The following is an 18,574-nucleotide window of genomic DNA, read 5'->3' on the forward strand; positions in this document are numbered from 1 at the left end:
TCTCCTGCTCATTCTCTGCAGGGAGTAGGGGGAATTATTGCCCCTACAAAACATCAACTGCATCTTTAGCTGGAAATTAACTGGGTAAAGCTTCACAGTTAATACAATTATGAAAGACAGATAATGGAAAACAGATTAAATGAAGACTTTTCCAGTTCTAGTGAAGGACACAGCAAACTGATTTTTAGAAGTTGTAGCTTTTAAATATTTTTTCATAAAAACACAGATGGGAGAAATGAAAACTATTCCCTAACAAATGAGACAAAGCAAAGCACTTGGAATAAAGGAATGTTTCTCCTGACTTGATCCATTTAGTTAACAAGCTCCCGCTTTGTGGAGCACTCGTGGAAGTGTCTCACCACCACATTTTAGAAACCACACCTTCTGAAATCAGACAGAGAGGTTCCCAGGAAGGTCCAACACACAGCAGCTCTGCAGACTGAGCACAGGTAGGAGTCAGCAGTGCTGCTTAGCTCAGCACGGCCACTGGCCACACTCGCTCCCCTCTAAAGTTCCACCTCACACAGGTTTGGTGCTCCCTGGGACAGATTCCTGACTGGACAAGAAGACTCTGCAACATTTTCAATGAGTTCAGCTTTGTTTTAATGACAGGGGGCAATTCTTAGAGCAGACATTGTGCAGCTAATAACTACAAAATATAGAGGTCTCTTGGTGTGGTCTCGGGATGCCAATTGGAACTGTAACTTTGGATCAAGGCAATTAAGTGACAAGCCAGAGCACCTGGAAACACACACTAAGGTTTTACTTCAACTCTGCAACACTTCCTGAAGAACCTGGGAAGAGTGCAGTTGGCAGAACAGTATACATCACAAAAACTGGAAGGAAAGAATAATGGCAAGAGTGATCCGCATGGAGTGGGGTTATTTCATCACAAGAAATGCTTAAAAAAGTGTCAATGTTATTTAAAAAGTTTTGCCCCTCCCCGACAAATAAACTTCTCCTTAGTCAAAATGGGTTTAAAAAAAGTTTCTCAAAACAACAGCAATAACCAAACCCCATGAATTGTGTTTCCTTTAATCCAGGACACCTTCTGGTGCTGCAGGGCCAGGCAGGTACGGAGCAGGTTCTTTGGGGCACGAGTCACTGAACCTCACCGCCCCAGCCTATGAGGATTTGTCCTTCCTGCTGCGGGGAGAGTCTGCTCCATTGGAGGTCACTGTCCCGTTGATCCCGTTCTCTGGAGGGGAGAGCAAGACACAGTGAGAGGCTTTGCATTTGACCGCACATTGTGGGTCCTGCAGAAACACTCTGAGCTTCTGTCCTGGTACAGCTTCTGTTACACCTTGCCAGAGCTCAGCATTCACAGTGCAAAGCCTGACACCACCATGAGGCCTGGTGTGGGCCATTGCCAGAGCCTGCAATGTGTGCATCACACACACTGCTGAGCACTGGAACAAGCTGTCGTGTTTTAGGCGACAGCAAACTATCTCCTTGCCCCCAACCCTGGAGTTTAGTGGCAATGCAAAACAAGCTAGAAACAAATTGCAAGACAAACGCAGAAGTAATTGATTATGAGAACAGATCTAGAAAAGTCTCTGTCCCCTTTTCCCAAGGGAACAAACCCTTAGCATGCCACCCTTTGCCCAAGTAATAAAGCCAGACAATACAAACCTCATGCTGCGTTAACTCAAGGAGCCAATGCAAGAGGGAAACTGAAGACACAAACCTCTTTCTTTTCTGGAGGACTTTCCTTTAGCTGCTACAAACTTCTTTTTCACTGTCTGGGCCTGAGAAGAAGAATGCTCTCTCCACCTCCGAAGCTGAAAATTGATGAACTTCCACATCATAAAGGCCTGAGCCATGCAGATGGAGGCCAGCACACTGATCCTAGGAACAGAACACAGCCACAGCTTCACCAGGCCCTTGGCATCCTTATTCACAGGGAAGCAGACCACCATCTGGGGTTGGTTTGCACATCACAAACTGCTTTTACTCAGGTTCTACAACCAAGCAATCCCTTCTAGATCACAAGAATTTGTAAAAGTGTGAGGCTTGGAGGGCTTTTTGTGACTTCCCCCCCTCCTAGTAGCAGGCATTATCTAGACCATGCAGAGGAGTTGGCTCATGTGGGGCACTGGCATCAGCACAGCTGAGCACAAGCAGTTTACTGTACCTAACAGCCAGGATGTTGAAGTTCCCAGTACTGAAGTTCAGCTGCTGATCTTCTGCTCTTGCCAGTCCAAAGCCAAAAGTGAGGACTGAGAGGATCAAGGTGAGAAGCCTCCCCAACACAAAGAGAACTGCCCACAGTGAAAACCTACAAAGGAAACACAGCAAACACCATGGGAATTCCCACGCACAATACAAGTGCCAGCAATGCAAATGTTCCCTCCCTACCACATGAACTCATTTGAGATTCAAGAGCTTGCCTAAATTAATTATTTTGCACCTATTCTAAACTAGTCTGGGATTGTCTTCTAGTAAAAGACAACAAGCAAGACAAGCTCTGCCTCACAATCTCGTTTCACCTCAAAACATCAGGATGTTACCAGTCCCTACAGAACTGGCTGTATTGGCAGCTTCTCTACAAACCCCTCTTCTCTACAAAGCTGGGGGTTCTTTGAAACATTAGTACCTAGGGTAAGATTTCATTCAATTTTATACCACCACTAACATTTACTCAAATAGTAAATAAATTAAAAAAAGGAGTTGGTTTAGAGATAGAAATACTGAAACCAGCCTGCAGAACTGTGCCCTTTAAGGAAACACTCTGAAGTTCCTTGCAGCTCTGGTTTCTGGTTAGCTCCACACAGAGGGCTCTGAGGCAGAAGTCAGAGGGATTTTTAGAGCATAGACTGCTTACCCTTTCTGGTATCTTTCATCACTGAAGTAGAACAGACGAGATATGTGGAAAAGAAACTCAACAAAGTAATGCAGCACCAGAAGAACAAGTCCAAGATGGGTCAGGCTACCAAAACAAATAAAACAAACATTCAGATGATGTGTTATGTGGTTAAGACAGAGAATGAAGCCAGCAAAAACTTATACTTCACTTACTTCAGGAGATAGGCTCCAGCAATATGAAAGAGATAAAGTCCAATGTAGACAATCTGGCGAAGGATGTCCTCCTGTGAGGAAGGGAAAAGCAAGGACATGTTGCAGAGTGCTGTGTTACTGCAAACTGCTCCCTGGCCTGGCAGCTTCTTGGTGTATCAGCTATGTTACCATGGCCTGTCCTCACTGCTCATATTCTACACCTGCCTCAGGATTCAAGACATGGCTGTGATTTCAGTGAGACTGCTCAGACTACTCATCCCAAGAAACAGAATAAACAGAAGAACTTGAAAAGAAAATCTCCAATTAGCTTGCTCAGGGGAAAATTCTTTTAGTAGATGTGTAAATAAAAATGGTGTTTCTCAACAGATATGTAACACTTCTACTGCAGCCAAAAATACAGGCTTTAACTGAAAATTAAAAGCCGCCTGTCTCAGATGGACATCTGAGCACCCAAGTTTCCATCAGGAAAAGTGGCTACCACAGCAAAGCGCGGGGTAGGAAATGCAGAGTAAGAGATGACTCTGGAAGACCCAAAGACGTGAGCTGTTTCCTGTTGGTGCTGCTTGCTTTGGGACTCCTTTGGGCTGCATTTTGAACTCACTTTTTTAGTTTTCTGGAAGTACAGCTCTGGAAAAGCATGGAACCAGTAAGCCAACTGTAAGATGTAGAAAAACTTCATTTGAAACCTACACAACAAGAATTGAAAAAAAAATTATTAATGAACTTAAAACACTTCAGAAGCTTTCTAGTGAACACACTTAGTCACTGCCTCAACACAGACCCTTCCCGCCAGCCAACTGCAAAGACTTTGAACAGCAAGATAAATAAAACCTTCAAAAACTTAATTCTTTGAGTAACAGTCTGCACAGGGAACCCTGGATGCTGCACATTGGCAATCAAGTTCCTCCCTAAATATGAGCAAAAATACATTAGTGACTAACTCGGTTTTAGAGACTACTTATCCTCAAGACTACTTGTCCTACAGATTGTAGGACACACAGCCCAGGCTGAACACACTCCTTCCTCCCCCCACAACCCTCTCAGGAAGGGGCCTTACGGAATCAGAGTGTGTGGATAGTCCCTCCACAGGGAGGTTGGGTCTGATATGTAGTTCTCCTGAAAAAACAAACCAACAAACCAACAGTAAACCCTCCAAGATGCCACTTCCTGGTCAGCAATTACAAACGAACAAACATGCAGGTCTGGATTCATGCATATGCTACTGTGTCTGTGCAGAGAGGCACACCTGGATCAGCAGCACTGAGAAAGCACCATCCCAGAGCCAAACAGTCATACTTACAGAGACCAGGATGCTGGTGCCCCAGATGCAGGAGAACAGGTAGAATGCACTGAGCTGCCCAGACTCATTGAACTTGCTGTGCTTTGTTTTTGAGAAGTGCATTTTCCTGTTAATTTTCTGAAAGGAGAGCCTGTGGTTATTTCTCTTGGTGCTTCCCATGTGCCTGTTGCCTGCACCAGGACATCTAGACATTTCAATGCAGGTTTTAACAGTTAAGAGCTTTTGTGCAAAGGCTTACTTCTAAGTTAATAAAGTCTAATGAAAACCTGACAATTACCCTGATGAGAGAAATTGGTCCTTGGTACTTACATCCAGCACGTACTCCTGGATTATAGCATGTATGATTATTGCTACAAGCATGTAAAAGAAAATGGTAGCCAAGTCCTTGATGCCATAGTGATAGAGAGAGATTGTTTCTGCAGATTGTTCTTCTGAAAGACAAACAGAATCAGCTGTTAGGCACCAGCACAGCTTCCTGACCACTACATCTGTTTCTCAAAATGCAGCATTTCAGATAGAAGCAGTTTGCAGTTAGCTGAACAAACAGCAGTCAAATGAAGCTGCCACCATGAGCCAGGTCACAGACTGCTCACAGTCATCTTTTCCCTATCACATCACAAACTAAATCTGATTCTGGAAAGCTGTACCAAAAAAAGTGAAGATTTAAGAGCACTTAAGGAGCTTACCCAAACACACAGTGAAAGGAGACAATAAAATGATGTTAAAACTATATCTGCCTTGACTAGTAAAGACTGAGACAGCAGAAGGGGCAATGGGTACTGCTCCACCAGTCAGCTGGTGCTTTGGCACTCATGATGGATCCAGCAGGACAGAAACACTGCCTTACCTCATTAACTAAAATGGAAGTTTACCGCAAATGAAATGAAGCCCTTGAAAACTGCTTCTTCTCTGTTCAGCTGCAAACTCACCTGCCCTCAGCCTGCTGACAACCTGGCCACTGCCCCCCTGCAGACACCTACCTGTGGCAGGAATGGTGACGTTGTACTGAAGTGTAACGAAGATGACTGCTGCCTTGGCTGTGATCTGCAAAAGAACACACACAGTGCTGGAAAGAAACCACATTCAGCTGCCAGCCTCTGCCCCTAGCTTGGCACACTTGGCCCTCCTAGGAAACTGCCCAGCTCCCATTATCACACCACTTCACCGGCCCTTCAAGGGCAGAACAACGCTGCCTGACCTCTGCAGCTTGGTTACCAGACATCCAGGCTCTCCAATTGAACAACCTCAGAAATGTTGCTTTCAAAGAGCTTTTTCTAGTACAGAACAGGAACACACACTGCAGGTTCTCTTCAGCCCACGCTGCACTGGGTGCACAACAGCACATAATCCCTAGGCCACACAAACACAGCAGTGGATGAGAACAAACCTCATTTAAAACTGCCTTTATAATTTGACAAAGTTTGAAGGTCAGTATCACATTCAGAAACCTGGGGGTGATCTGGAAAACGTGTCCAGAAAGGAGGGAAGACATGAAAAGGGAGACTGGTTTGAGGCCAGCTGCATACCAGCCCAACCCAGCTCACATTCTTATGACCCTGGGGATCCTTTGGCAAGAAGTGTAAAACAAAAAAGATGAAATCCAGCAGCACTGCATTTCCTCTTTGTGATGGACAGTAAGAAAAAGCAAAACGAATAAAAGAGAGGGGCAAGTGGGAAAAAAAAGTTTGTTCTAAAGGCTTTGGGGCTTTCTTGGGGTGGTGGTGATGATATCATAAAAGCCAGAGTAATTAAGTGGGACCACAAGTTTTGATCTGTCAACAGGCACACATTCATTTTCAATGTTAACAAATCTTTGCTGAATTCCAATGCAGATCAACGTATCTGAATAGAGGGAAAATATCCAGGCTCTGAGTGATTAATGATCTGACTGCCTTTTGCTACTGTAAACCCCAGCATCCTTGTTGCACTTCTAGGACCAACAAAACCCCCAAACCCACCCCCAAATTCCTTTACGATCTTGGAAGGGTACTCTGAAAGCTAATTGTTTAGGCTACTATGAGTATACAGCGTTGTTCCCAAGGAATAAGCTGTGTTTGTATTTCACACCAGCACCCTGCAAACACAGCCTGACTGCTCCAGAACACCCAGCACTCAGGGGACTGCTCACCCCATGTAACGTTAAGGAGCCCAGCTCTGTTACTAGGGTTGCCAAGGGCTCCCCATCCATCATTGGAGCCTTCAGAGGACGGTCCTCTGATAAGTCAGTTTCGAACTGCCCTTGAAGGCTCTGTCAGCTACCCACTGCCCTAACTCAGCTGCAGAGGTCAGGCAGTGCAGACACCTTCCCAAGCCAACATTCTCCAGGGCAGGTGAGTTTCCAGACCATCAGGGAACTGCAGCCACCTGCACAGCACAGGGCACCTCTGCACCGAGAGGCACATGGCCCTTTCACACTGGGGAGAAACGCCCCAGATTAAAAAGATTGGAAACGAAAGATTTCAGCACACCCAATCCCCCCCCAAACTTCCAGTCCCACCAGTAACACTGCAAATCCAGTTAGCCAGGAGCAGACATAAAACGGAATGGTTTTAACCCATCTCTTTAATCTCAGTCCCCAGAAAACCACCATATAAGGGCTGTTATGGTGATTTTGGTAACAAACCCAACCACAACAGCTTTCTTGTTTTTTGTTTTTGTTTTTTTTTTTTTTCCTCCCCGTATACTGCTTTCTTCTCCTGGCCTCGCTGGTCTCCAGTGCCAAGCAGCCCAGCAGCTGGACGAAATCGCTGCGAGCAGCGCCCGGAGCGGCGGGGTCCCCAAGCATGGAGCGGCGAACAGCGCACCGCCGGCCACGCTTGGTCAGAGAAAATGGAAGAATTTCCCTGCGCTGCGACACCGCCGAGGGCATGCTGGGTGTCACACGGCTCAGGCACCGCTCGGGAGGTAACGGAGAAGAGCCAAAGGCTCATTTTTACCGCCTGCCGCCAACACGGGGCCCCGGCTGCAGCCAGGCCCGCGGCTGCTGGCAGAGCTCTCCGCGCCCGGGCCCATCTCCGGCCGGCGAGCACCCGGAGCGACCTGCTACGGGCTCCCGAAAAATGTCAAGGAGCCCCAGGGAGAGTGGGGTGCAGAGTCCCGCCGAGTCCCCAGCGCGGCCGCACGGACACGTCACCGCTCCCGGCCCGCCGCGCAGCTCGCCGGGAGCAGTAGTGCGGCGGGGCCCGGCCGGGCCTAGCACGCAAAGAGCGGGGCTCGCCCGGGGCTCGCCCCCCGCCTCCCGCACACTCCTCCCCCGGCCGCCGCGCTCCGACTGCCACGTAACCCCGCGCCGCCCGCTCCCGGCCCCCCATGGCCTCACCGGCCCCGGCCGCCGGCTGCGCCTGGCCAGGCCGAGCCGGGGCACAGGGCGGCCCGGCGGAGCGGGGATGAGCCGCGGGGACGGCGCCCGCCTCGGTTCCTCTGGCCGTGTGGCGGGGAGGCGGCGGCGCTCCCGCGCATGGCGAGGCCGAGCGGGCCGCGGGGAAGGCCGGCAGGTGCGGCCGGAGATTATGGCGGTGGCTGAGGGGCAGCCGCGGCCGGCGCCGCCCGCCAGGCCTGCCTCGGGGCACCGGGAGCCCTGTACCCTCCCCGCCCGGCACCGAGAACTCCCGGCGGCGGGGGGGAAAGGGGGAGCGGAGAGAGGGAGACGCCGGACGAGGCCCCGTTGCGGGGCGCGCCGGTGCCACCTCACCTCGAACATAAGTCCCAGCAGGAAGATCATGGCCATGCACGACACGATGTCTGCATGGTTCTGCACGATGAACTCGTGGCTCAGCACCGGCGGGTTCTTGTTACTCTTCTTGCGGATCGCCATGGCGGGCAGGGAGCTGGGCGCCGCCGCTGCCGCCTCCCCGCTGCCAGCACAGCTCCTCTCTCCGCGGCCAGGAAGAGGCGGAGGGGAGGAGGCGGCCGCGCAGCCGGGCAATGGCAGCAGCCGCCACTCCGCTTCACCCCGCCCCGGCCCGGCCGCAGAGAGCAGCCCACGCTACCGCCAGCAGCGCCCCTGCCGGCCGAGGGCCGCCTCCCATCCGGCCTCCCCGACGCCAGCCCGGCCCCGGGCGGCGCCCGCCCGTTCGAATGCACCAACGGCAGCCCGCCCTGGGCGACGGTGCGGGCCGGGGCCGGTCACAGAGCCCATCTTCGCCGTGCCGCCGTGGGTAGCGGTGCTGCGTGCCCGGCAGCTCCGGCGGGCTGCTGGCTGGCGCCGGGCACCGGTCAGCATCCCTCTGCTACCGGCGGCAGAAAACGGCCGTTGGGTACCGCCGGCGTGGCAGGGGAAGCCGCCGGTCAAGATGAGCTGCCCGCCGTCGTTCTGGTTCACCTGGGGTTCTGTTCTCCTTCCCCGTGCCTGTGGCCGGGTTCCGCCAGCACCCGAACGATGCCGTGAGGGAGCCGCGCTCACCAGGTGCCACGGCTGAAGCACAGCTCTCTCTCAGTGCTGGCGGCGGGCTCCTGCCATCCCGAGGCTGTGGATGAAAACCCAGCCCCAGCACAGGGCTGGTACGGGGTTAGGGCAGATGTATGAGGGCTGGGACATCAGCGCGCATGAAGAAACACCCAGGCCAAAGGGAGCCATTCCCCACACCACCTTGACAGGAGAACTCAGCAGAGCTTCTGGCTGACAGCCACTCCCAGTGATAGGTGAAGAAAGATCAAGAACAGGAGCAAGTGCTGGCTGAGCTTTAGGGCTGTCCATTTGGCTGTTGGCAGCAGCAGATCACAAATGTAGGTGGGGATTAAGTTGCACCCATCCAGTGCAGCCTCACCTGGCCAGCGCTGTGTGCACCAAAGGCACTCAGAACCCTTCCCACAGCCTGCTTTCGCCCTACTATAAGGGAACAGGGAGCAGCTCCCACAGTAGCTGGTCAGTCTGTGGCCAGCTGAGTCATCCACGAAACACCTTCAGCAGCTGCTAAGCTGCTCAGAGGTTCTGTGTGGATTTATTCCGTCAGGAGACAGAGGTGTTCAGGATCTGGAGAGGGTCTGGGGGGCTTACACACGAATGTTTCCCCTCACCGTTGCAGATCTATATTTAAGAAAACAACCACCTTTACATTTTTAAATACATAACCACTTTTGTACTGTGCTTGCGTCAAAACAAACACCATTGACTTCATGAAGTAATGAGAAAGAGATAGGTTTGTTCCAGAAGGGAGGGTGCAGGACTGAAGGTGAAAGGCTTTCAAGGGTTTTCAAGGACATCTCTGCCTTCAGTCCTTTCAAACAGCTAGTATCTGATTCCTGCTTTCAAGGCTGAGCAGGTACCTACAGAAGTGTACACCATACAAACTTCACACACTGAGTACAGAGAAGTGCAAATATTTATATGCTGTTGTGAAAGTTCAAGCTACAGTTATTACAATGGAAGCTGAGTTCTCTATCCAGTGTCTTACAGCCAAATAGCAGCTTTAGTTAAAGTGCCTGTAGCTGATTCAACAGCAAAACCTGGAGCTTGTTCCAGTGCCACCAAACTGAGCCATGCAAAGAGCAACACATCCCAATTGCACAGCTTTCCAACAACCTCTGTGCAGAACCTTGCACCACAGAGAATGACCAGTCTGCTCCAGCTGCATTCTTTGACAATGATTATGTAAAGTTAATGAATCCTCTGAAAGAATTCCACAGAACTGCAGTGGTCAACCAGCACAGATATGCACAGGCAGCTGAGTCAGGAAAGGAACGTAACCCCTGGTATTTACATCTGCTAACAGCAGTAACTTGGGTTCAGAATGCCCAGGTAATCCACTAGAGAAGCACAAGCAAAGGAAAAGAGATTCAGAATAACATCTCTTCTTTCTGCTAGAGAAGTTTTTGTATCTCCTATTTATTAAATTTTTAGTATGGCTTTATAATATTGTGCCATTCAGTTTATGAGACCTTGCTAGTTCTCTCCTGCAGGTATTCGACAGCAGAGCTAACAGCAGTTCTTGGTTAACTCATAGCCTACCCTGCTATTAACATTTCCCATACAGAATGTATCAGTTAATTTTAAAGCGTTGTTAAGAGGCAGTTGTCTTGCCACTTTAAAACACAAAAAGAAGATTTGGGGTTTATTTTACAGATCATCTGAGCTCATCAGGGTACTTCTTGGTGCAGCAGCCTTGCAGGTTCAGAGCACTCCTGATCCATTCTGTGCAGCTTACAAATTGTTTCTCCATCTGAAGCTGGGGCTGGCCTCACACACTGTGAAAGAACAAAGACCACAAGCTAGCAGCGAGTGCTGGATACAAACATGTGGCCGCCTCAGCCTGAGCCTGAACGCTCAACAGCTGTCACTTCTGACCAAACAACTGCAGTGGTCCCCCCTGCCCAGGGATGAACTTTAACGGGAGAGGATAAACATTGTTTCACAACATAACCTGGCAATATCAAGAATGATTATAGGAAAGGGTTTAATTAGATTATGGGTATTTAAAGTTCAGAGTATTAGTAACTGAGTTATCAGTAAACCCCCAGGAGGTCCAAGATAGAAAAGCCACACTAATTTCATGTTGTTTCTCAGGTTGGTAAATGCTGAAAATGGGAAACAATAAATAATGACATGAATATTTACAGCTTCTAAGCAGAGAGCCCTGGGAGCAGTTATGCCACATGCAGAAATCTTTTCCTTGCCTTTGGGCTCAGCAACATTTACCCACACACAGGGCCCTGCAGAAATGGAACACTGCACCTGGGCCTCACAGAGGAAAGGCAGAACAAAACCCACCAAATTAAATATAGTTGCTCTACTTAAGTACTGAACTGATCAAAGGTGGGAAACATTTCTCCTGCCTGATCTTCCCCATCTCTAAAACACAGACAGACAACAGCAGGCATTGAGGAGAGGCAGACATGTCAAGTGAAGCCCCTTAAACATCAGGCAGGTGCCTGGTCAGGTGTGATTTCAGCAGAGACACAGCAGTACAGACACCAATACTAGGAACATGCTAAACACAGATACCTGCAGGTACCTGCACTGCAGCAATCTCTGCTCCAGACACCTCCCAAACACTTGACAAAGCAAAGTCTGGCAACAGCCTGCAACCAGAGGCTTTTTGTGTGTGACCACACTTCCCAGTGTCTGAGGGTCAGCTACTGCCACCAACAGCAGGCGCAGGGTTTTCCCCCAGGAAATAATGCACTAAAATCTAATGAGAAACAGCACACAAAACCACAATGCAAATGGCCCTGCTGCCACCACTCCAGCCACAACTTACACACTTTGCCTTCTTTCTCCAGCTTCGTCAGGTGCACCAGCAGGTTACTTTCTGCTGCTTTAAGTAAATTGTCAGGGATCTCCTAATGGGAATACAAATTGCATTTTGAATTTGTTTCAATAGCTCCCAATTAGTTTTTCAATATTGCTTTACCAAACTCACAGGTTATTAATATAGAGCTTCCTCTCTGAGCTGTTACACAACAGCAGCAAACTGCAAATCAATTTTACACCACTCAAACCAGCATCCAAAGAACAGTTCTGTTTACTCATTTTTTGCAATTTGTGTTGTGCATCCTTTAGCCATCTCTAAGAGACTGTGCCCTCCTGGGCTGGGCCTGCACAGGGCTCTCAGTGCAGCTGAGTGGTTTTAAAGCCAACTTTAGGTGTATTTCTTCACAGATCTGTCACTTGCATTTAATAAATGTTATTTATCAATAAGTATTTTGAAATTGTTTACTCATTTACAGACAAAACAGCTTCATGAGGACAAAACATCCTCTACACCCTTCCAATGCCCATTAAGTAAAACCCACTAACATTTCTCACCCCCCTTTCCAGCTCTATCACCCTAAAAGTAAACCCTTGATCTTGAAAATTAAAAACCTTTTCACCAAAAAACATGAGTCTATCAGGAAAATGCACTAGAAGACTGGCTTAATCCAGATTAAACTTTTTTTTTTATATGAAAGGTTTATTAGGACTGAAAAACTTGTTATCATGCAGTGGCAGAAGCAGGTTGGGATTCACAGAAACATGTGAATGGCTGTGGATTAAAAACTGCCTTGTCCAGGCAGAACTGCAGGAGCTGAGTGGCCACAGCCACTGGGACAGCTGCACTGCAAAACAGTCAGTGTGGCACTGCCCTTCTTTTGGAAACCAGCATCAGCAGGGATATGAAAAACAGGTTTGGCAGTTGCCACAAACCCATTCCCAAACCACAGCCACTGGCAGCAGTGATGCTTCCTTGGCAGTTGCTGGACACAAGCTGCACCTCTTTACTCTGCTCACTGTGAGGAGGCATGAAAAACGCTGAGGTAGCCATAAGCACCTTACCCCTGTCTAATGACACACAAGCCACCCAACATCTGTGCCCTCCTGCAGACTGATACATCAGGAGCTAGAGCTGTAACCAGTCTAGCAGCAGACTCTTAACTATTAACAGTAATGAGCCAAGCACTATGGCTTTATTTTGGCTGGGTGCTTGGGAGCATTTAGACAGTGAAGTAAGAAGTTCCCAAGAATCATCTGGGCCCTGCTGCAATGAAATGCTTAAAACTACAACCTGAGTGTGCAGTCATGGAGAAACTCTGAACAGGCAGAGATCCTCTCTTTTTCCCTTTCAGAAAGCCCCTACAGTCTTCACTCAAACACTTGGACTGTTGTGACACCATGGTCTGCAGCGATCTGAGAAGGAGCAGTTACCTTGTACACTAGCTTTACAAGCTCCGAGGAGGTATATGATTTTCCAGCACTCTTCTGGAAAACATTTATAATCTGCTGCTCACGAGCAATGCGGTGAGAAATGTAGCTTTGGATTCTGTGATTTGCGTCACGCACTACTGGGCCATGACCTAAATCAAAACACAGGGACCACAGCACTTAGCTTTGCAGTTCAGCAGGCTACTGACTCATTCAATCCCTCCTGTCAGCTCTGGCAGGCTGAGAAACCCTAACAAGGGGGCAGCACCTGCACGGCCCACCCTAGCAGAGCAGCAAATGGTATAATGCTCTTTGCATGGTCTTAGGTTTCTGTGAGATTTTTTAATTCATATAAATAGGCCAAAATTAAGTTTGAATGTCTGCATCACAGTCTGCAACTGGAAAGCATTAGGATGGAAGGGAAGAATTAGGACCTGAGAAGTCTGAGTGAGGAAAGGGAATACTTCAGATGGAAAAAGGACAGCAAGGCAGGATTGCTTTAGGGTATTGGAAGCAAAGGAGTTCTCTGCTGAGCAGATTTTAAACATAAGACTTGGATCATTTTATTACCTCTGCCTGCCTGCCTCATCCTCCCCAGAAAACACTGACATTGGCACTCTGAGCAGCAGTGGCTGGGGCAGAGGGCTTCTGCACTACTGTCTTGCTGTGGGGCCATCCAGCAAACGCCAGAGGTGAGAGGAGGAACATCTGAGATTGTGACTGAAGTCTGCAGAATGGATCTTCAGATCTAAGCCTGGCCCCCACTGCACTTATCCCCTTCGAAACATGCTTTGGGAAGCATGATCCAAAACGTTCCTGTTTTATCCTGCTGACATCCTGTAAGGCAACACAGATTCTCCTACTTTCCAGCACATCAGAGCACAAAGGATGAAACTGAAAAAAACAACTGGCTCGTGAGATCTTGCACAGAGTCCTAACTCCAGTACCACTCCTGCAGTCCCAAGGAGCCTTGATGGTTGCAGCAGGACCAGGAGCCCTCTGCTGACTGAAACGTTCATTCCTGGTGCCAACAGCTCTCAGAGCATTCTGCCTGAAGGCATTTCCACATGAAATTTAGGATGAAACATGGAAGGGGAAAGCTTGCTAGAATTCAGCTTGTCACACTCAGCCAGCAGCCAGCTTGTTAGAGTCCCCTACACCTGTGAGACTGCAACCGGAATGCTAAAGTGTGGAGGGATCAGAGGAACAGGCCAAGGATTAGCAAGCCCCAAAATTGCAACACAAAGCACTGAGTTTACAGAGAATGCACTGATAAAGCAAACCAGCTTGGGCTGCAGCTATCATTTCCCAACAGCAAAAACCATGTCTCTGACTGGGCAGCACTTGTCATTCACTCAGCTGCAGGGACATGGGAAGCTAGTTCCAAGCCAACTCAATGCGCAGCTATTCCTGACTGAAAACACACAATGTCCATTGGCTTCCTGACTTCAAGCACAGCATGACAGTCCTTACCAGGGCAGCAAAGAGTAAAACAGCACAAATATTCAGCCTTGGTCAATGATAAACAATGATTCAGGAGAGAGTGAAATCCAACAGATAAAACGGATAAACCCACAGAGTTTGACACACAGTGGGGGTTGGAAGGCAGAAATCCAATGAGAGGAAAAGACTGCGGCTTATAGGTATTGAAGAGAGAAACAGAACATTTGATTGATCAATAGACAGAGGTTCTGGAGCTACAATACTCTTAATTTCACAGCAGTTAAGTCAGTAATTCTAAGCTAGTCCCTGTTTCTGTCTGTGTCAGTTTCCACATCCATGGAACCTCTCTAATGACATTCCTCTTAAATAGCATCTTTGTGCTTGGATCTCACAGCACTTAAAGAACAACTGCTTCAAAAGAACCACACATTAAGGATGAACACAAAAGAAATTTGGTTATGTAGACTACACATAGTTGGTTAGCAGAAGATAGCACTGAGAACAGGGCCACAGTGGCTGGGAAAGACAGGCTGAGATGGAACACAGAAAATGGCTAAAAACGCTGAGATGCAGCTCTGGAAAAGCAAACGAGATCAAATCTCACTTACATCATGACTTTTCAAAGTCCAGCCTTGTCATACAGACACTTGGTTTATGAAAAGCATATGCATCCCAAGGTTTGGGGAAGACAGAGGGAAGAAACTAAAGCCAAGTCACAGACAGAACGAGCTGGCAACTTATTTTCAGAAGATGATGCTTGGCCTCTTGACTTGTGTTCAAACAGGGGCTAGGCCATTAACCAAGACAACCATTTGACAGCTTTGCAGCTTTCTAAGATGAGTCTGTGATTAGCCTCTGATGCAAAGGACAGGCAAGTCTCTCAAAATCATTACTAGGGTACTCACTTTGGCAGTAAAGCACGAGAAAGAACAACTACTCTTTTTTCTTCCAGGCTAGCATGAAGGCACATGGATAGAGCAAAGTAAGAAAATCACAGATTCTGGCCTCTGTAGGCTTTGGGCACAGAAGCACAAATGGAGATATCCCAGGAAGGAAAGGTATCTGTTCAAACCCTGCAAACTACCACGCCATGAAGTCATTCTAGCTTGGCACTGGACGCTACTGAGTAATAAACTTGAACTATGCCACTGGTAATGGTGTCCAGCTGTAGTAAGAGTCCTTGAATTCCTAAATGAGATGTCTGATAACCAGAACCACTCACCGGGGTAGATTAAATCTGGTTTCATTTGTGACAGCTTTCTCAAAGTCTTCATGTAGTCATACAGGTCTTCAATGACTGTTGTTCCTTCCCCTAAGATACAGTCACCAGAAAAGATGGCATTTTCCTCTTCTAGGTGTAAAACCATATGATCATCAGTGTGCCCAGGTGTGTGCAGAACTCTGTGCAAAGAACCACAACACAAGAGTCAAGTTTTTCACAGAGCACACAGGCTGCATTTCAGAAACCAGAAACAACCAAAGCAGCCCTTAGAAAGAGCCAGTAAAGAGCAGACCCAAAAGGGCTGAAATGTGGATGCAGAGAGGACTCTGTCTAGCCCCAGTGCATTTCCTTACACCACACAGAGGAAATGTGTGTTTACCTGAGTGTGGCTCCCTCTGTCTGTATCACATCTCCATCTTTAAGATAAAAATATTTACGTCCTCCTTTGATTTCCTCTTCACGGTGAGGGACACGAGGAAGCTTACAGATCCGATACTCAGAGTCTGCCCCCAGGAAGGAAATGATGTCGGAATTTATCACTAATTCCACAGAAAGATTACTCTTGGAACAAGTACTGTTAATCATTATCTAGCACCAAACAAGAAACTCTGTTACTTCTGTGTTTATGAAGCACTCTTACTGCAGAGCCACAAACACTGAGTGGTGAAAGCCACTGAGAACTGAACTCTGCCCCGGCTGCAGTCACAGAGATGAAAAAGCACAGGTAAAATTAACAGAGAAATATCAGTGATTATTTTACTAATAATGTTCCTTCTTGACTCACCCAGAGCAGGAAAGCCCAGGTCTCTCCACACCACTAAGATATCTGTGCTCACATTTTGCACTGGTTCACGGAAGTACCACTCCACATTTGCCCAGCACTGGATGGAGGCTTTGGAGCTGCAGGTTCCTGCAGCTTCTGTTCTATGCTGCACAGGAACTGTGCATGCCTTGGCTGCAGCAGCTGTGGATAGCAAGCCAGGCAGGTATTTACATCCCCTGCTAGTTCTTACAACCATGCTGATGAGATGACAAGACCAAAATCCTCATACAGACACCAGTGTTGTTTTCAGCAGCACTTGGGCTGCTTTGCAGATAAGCACTTGGCAACTCTACAGTTTGATTAAGCCTGTGACAAAGCTTGTGAGGAAGTCCAACTTCTGTGCTAAGGAGCACTACATGACCCATACTGCTTCTCCTCTTCCTGGAGACTAAAGCAGAGACATCTCTCACTGTGTACCAGCGAGAAACAAGTGTTTTTAGGTCAGAATTCCCCTGCAGCGTGGCCTACCTTCTTTCCCCTTGTGACCTAAGAATCTGTCAGAAACCACTAAGGGTCTGCTGGAAGGAATCTCTAAGTTCTGCCCATTACTTCACCTCTGACAAAGCATCTTACCCTTCTAGCACAAGTGAAAACATGGTCCTTTTGTTCTTACTGCCAAAGAGAGGATCAAGCAGCAAGTTTTTCTCACATCTCTGAACACAGTGGAAACTGCTGATGGGAAACTAGGTTGTGATTATCCACATCTAAGAAAAACCCACCATGAAAGTCAGCAAAGGTACTGAAAATATCTGTGGTGGTGCAGCTGGCAGGTTCAGGTTATTGATTGCAGCTCTGCACACTGCAGCAGTGCCATAGCATTACACATAGTTTATGTGTGCCTGCACAGAAGCATTCGAAGTTTTTTCTTGCCACACATCTAAAGTTTTCAACAACATTTGCAACCTCTGGCCTACCATTGGGTACATTCTCACAGATATCTGGTATTCCACCAGTGTGATCGTGATGCCAGTGTGTCACCAAGATTTCCTGGATGGAGACGTTGAAGTCAGCCAGCGCCTGCTTCAAGCAACCGATGTACTCGGGAGTGGCGGGCTCCCCAGTGTCAATCAGGACTCTTCTACACACGGGCATGAAAAAGAAGAAGAGCCAAAAAAAACAAGCAGTGAGACTCAGGCTCATGTGATAAACGATGCCACCCCCGCGGGATTGCACGGAAATGTTGTAAGAACGGCTGCCGCCGGTGCCCGCCGCCATCTTCTGCCCCATGGCACCAAACGGCGGCACAGTCCCGGCCGGGAGGTGCCAGGCACCCACCCGCTGCCCCCGGCACGGCACACAGGCGGCGGAGGACAAGCCCCGAGCGGGGGGGCGGAGAAGGGGACAGGGCGAAGGAGGCGTCCGCGGCCGTCCCGTCCCTTTCTCCCGCCCCCGCGGAGGGTCGTTACCTGGTGCCGGTGCCCACCAAGTAGGTGTTGGTGCCCTGCAGGGTCATGGGCCCCGGGTTGCAGCCCAAGATCCGCACCACCCGCGACGAGAGCTGCTCGATGCGCGGCAACAACGACACCATCTCGGCTCCGGCTCCGTTTCCCGGGCAGGCGGAAGCTGCGGCTCACCCCCGCCCCGCCTCCTCCGGCCGTCAGCGGAGCGGCGCTGGGGGGCGCGGCTGGCCCCAAGCGGCCTCCGGGAGCTGGCGCGGGGTGCTCCGGTTAGGGGCGGTCGGTGCCGCGCTGCTGCCCACCCAGAGGCGCAGAATCGATTGGGCCGGAAAAGTCCTCTAAGCTAATCGAGTCTACCCAGCACCACCGTGGCCACTAACCCATGGCCCCAGGTGCCATGGCCGCACGTTTCTTGAGCACTTCCAGGGATGGGGACTCACCACCTCCCTGGGCAGCCTGTTGCAGTCCCTGACCACTCTTGCAGCAAAGGAATTTTTACTGTCATCCAACCTAAATCTCCCCCGGGACACTTCCAGGCCCCTTCCTCATGTCCTATTGCTTGTTCTTTGGAAGAAGACCAAGCCGCAGCTGGCTCTAACCTCCTTGCAGGGAGATGTGGAGAGCATGAGTAGAGTGTGGAACCAGAAAACAAAACTTCATGGCTTCAGCAGAACTCAGAAACACCAAAGTTTAAATATTTTGGTTTGCTTAAACACTAATAAGGGCAAGCAACACGAGCAGTACCTGCCAGGAG

General features: G+C 49.0%; 2 protein-coding genes across 3 annotated transcripts; both read right to left on the minus strand.

The window, feature by feature from the left end:
* Positions 1 to 502: 502 nt before the first annotated feature.
* TRAM1 (translocation associated membrane protein 1) lies at positions 503 to 8,173 on the minus strand. 2 transcript variants are annotated; one of them, XM_054394645.1, is made up of 11 exons: positions 8,010 to 8,173; positions 5,299 to 5,362; positions 4,628 to 4,749; positions 4,319 to 4,435; positions 4,076 to 4,134; positions 3,620 to 3,704; positions 3,019 to 3,089; positions 2,825 to 2,929; positions 2,135 to 2,278; positions 1,688 to 1,848; positions 503 to 1,198 (listed from the first exon to the last, which is right to left on the minus strand). In XM_054394645.1, the coding sequence occupies exons 1-11, from the start codon at positions 8,130 to 8,132 to the stop codon at positions 1,125 to 1,127; spliced, it is 1,125 nt and encodes a 374-aa protein (XP_054250620.1). In that variant the 5' UTR covers positions 8,133 to 8,173; the 3' UTR covers positions 503 to 1,124. The 2 variants fall into 2 exon arrangements, with proteins under 2 accessions (XP_054250620.1, XP_054250622.1); XM_054394647.1 differs by having other exon boundaries at positions 4,628 to 4,734; positions 5,281 to 5,362.
* A 1,466-nt stretch (positions 8,174 to 9,639) lies between these two features.
* Positions 9,640 to 17,951, minus strand: LACTB2 (lactamase beta 2). Its single transcript, XM_054394726.1, has 7 exons — positions 17,830 to 17,951; positions 17,338 to 17,501; positions 15,980 to 16,103; positions 15,601 to 15,779; positions 12,939 to 13,087; positions 11,515 to 11,596; positions 9,640 to 10,501 (listed from the first exon to the last, which is right to left on the minus strand). The coding sequence occupies exons 1-7, from the start codon at positions 17,949 to 17,951 to the stop codon at positions 10,458 to 10,460; spliced, it is 864 nt and encodes a 287-aa protein (XP_054250701.1). The 3' UTR covers positions 9,640 to 10,457.
* Between the last annotated feature and the right edge of the window lie 623 nt (positions 17,952 to 18,574).

This window comes from Indicator indicator, chromosome 31 (assembly GCF_027791375.1).
Source record: "Indicator indicator isolate 239-I01 chromosome 31, UM_Iind_1.1, whole genome shotgun sequence".
Lineage (NCBI taxonomy): Eukaryota > Metazoa > Chordata > Aves > Piciformes > Indicatoridae > Indicator > Indicator indicator.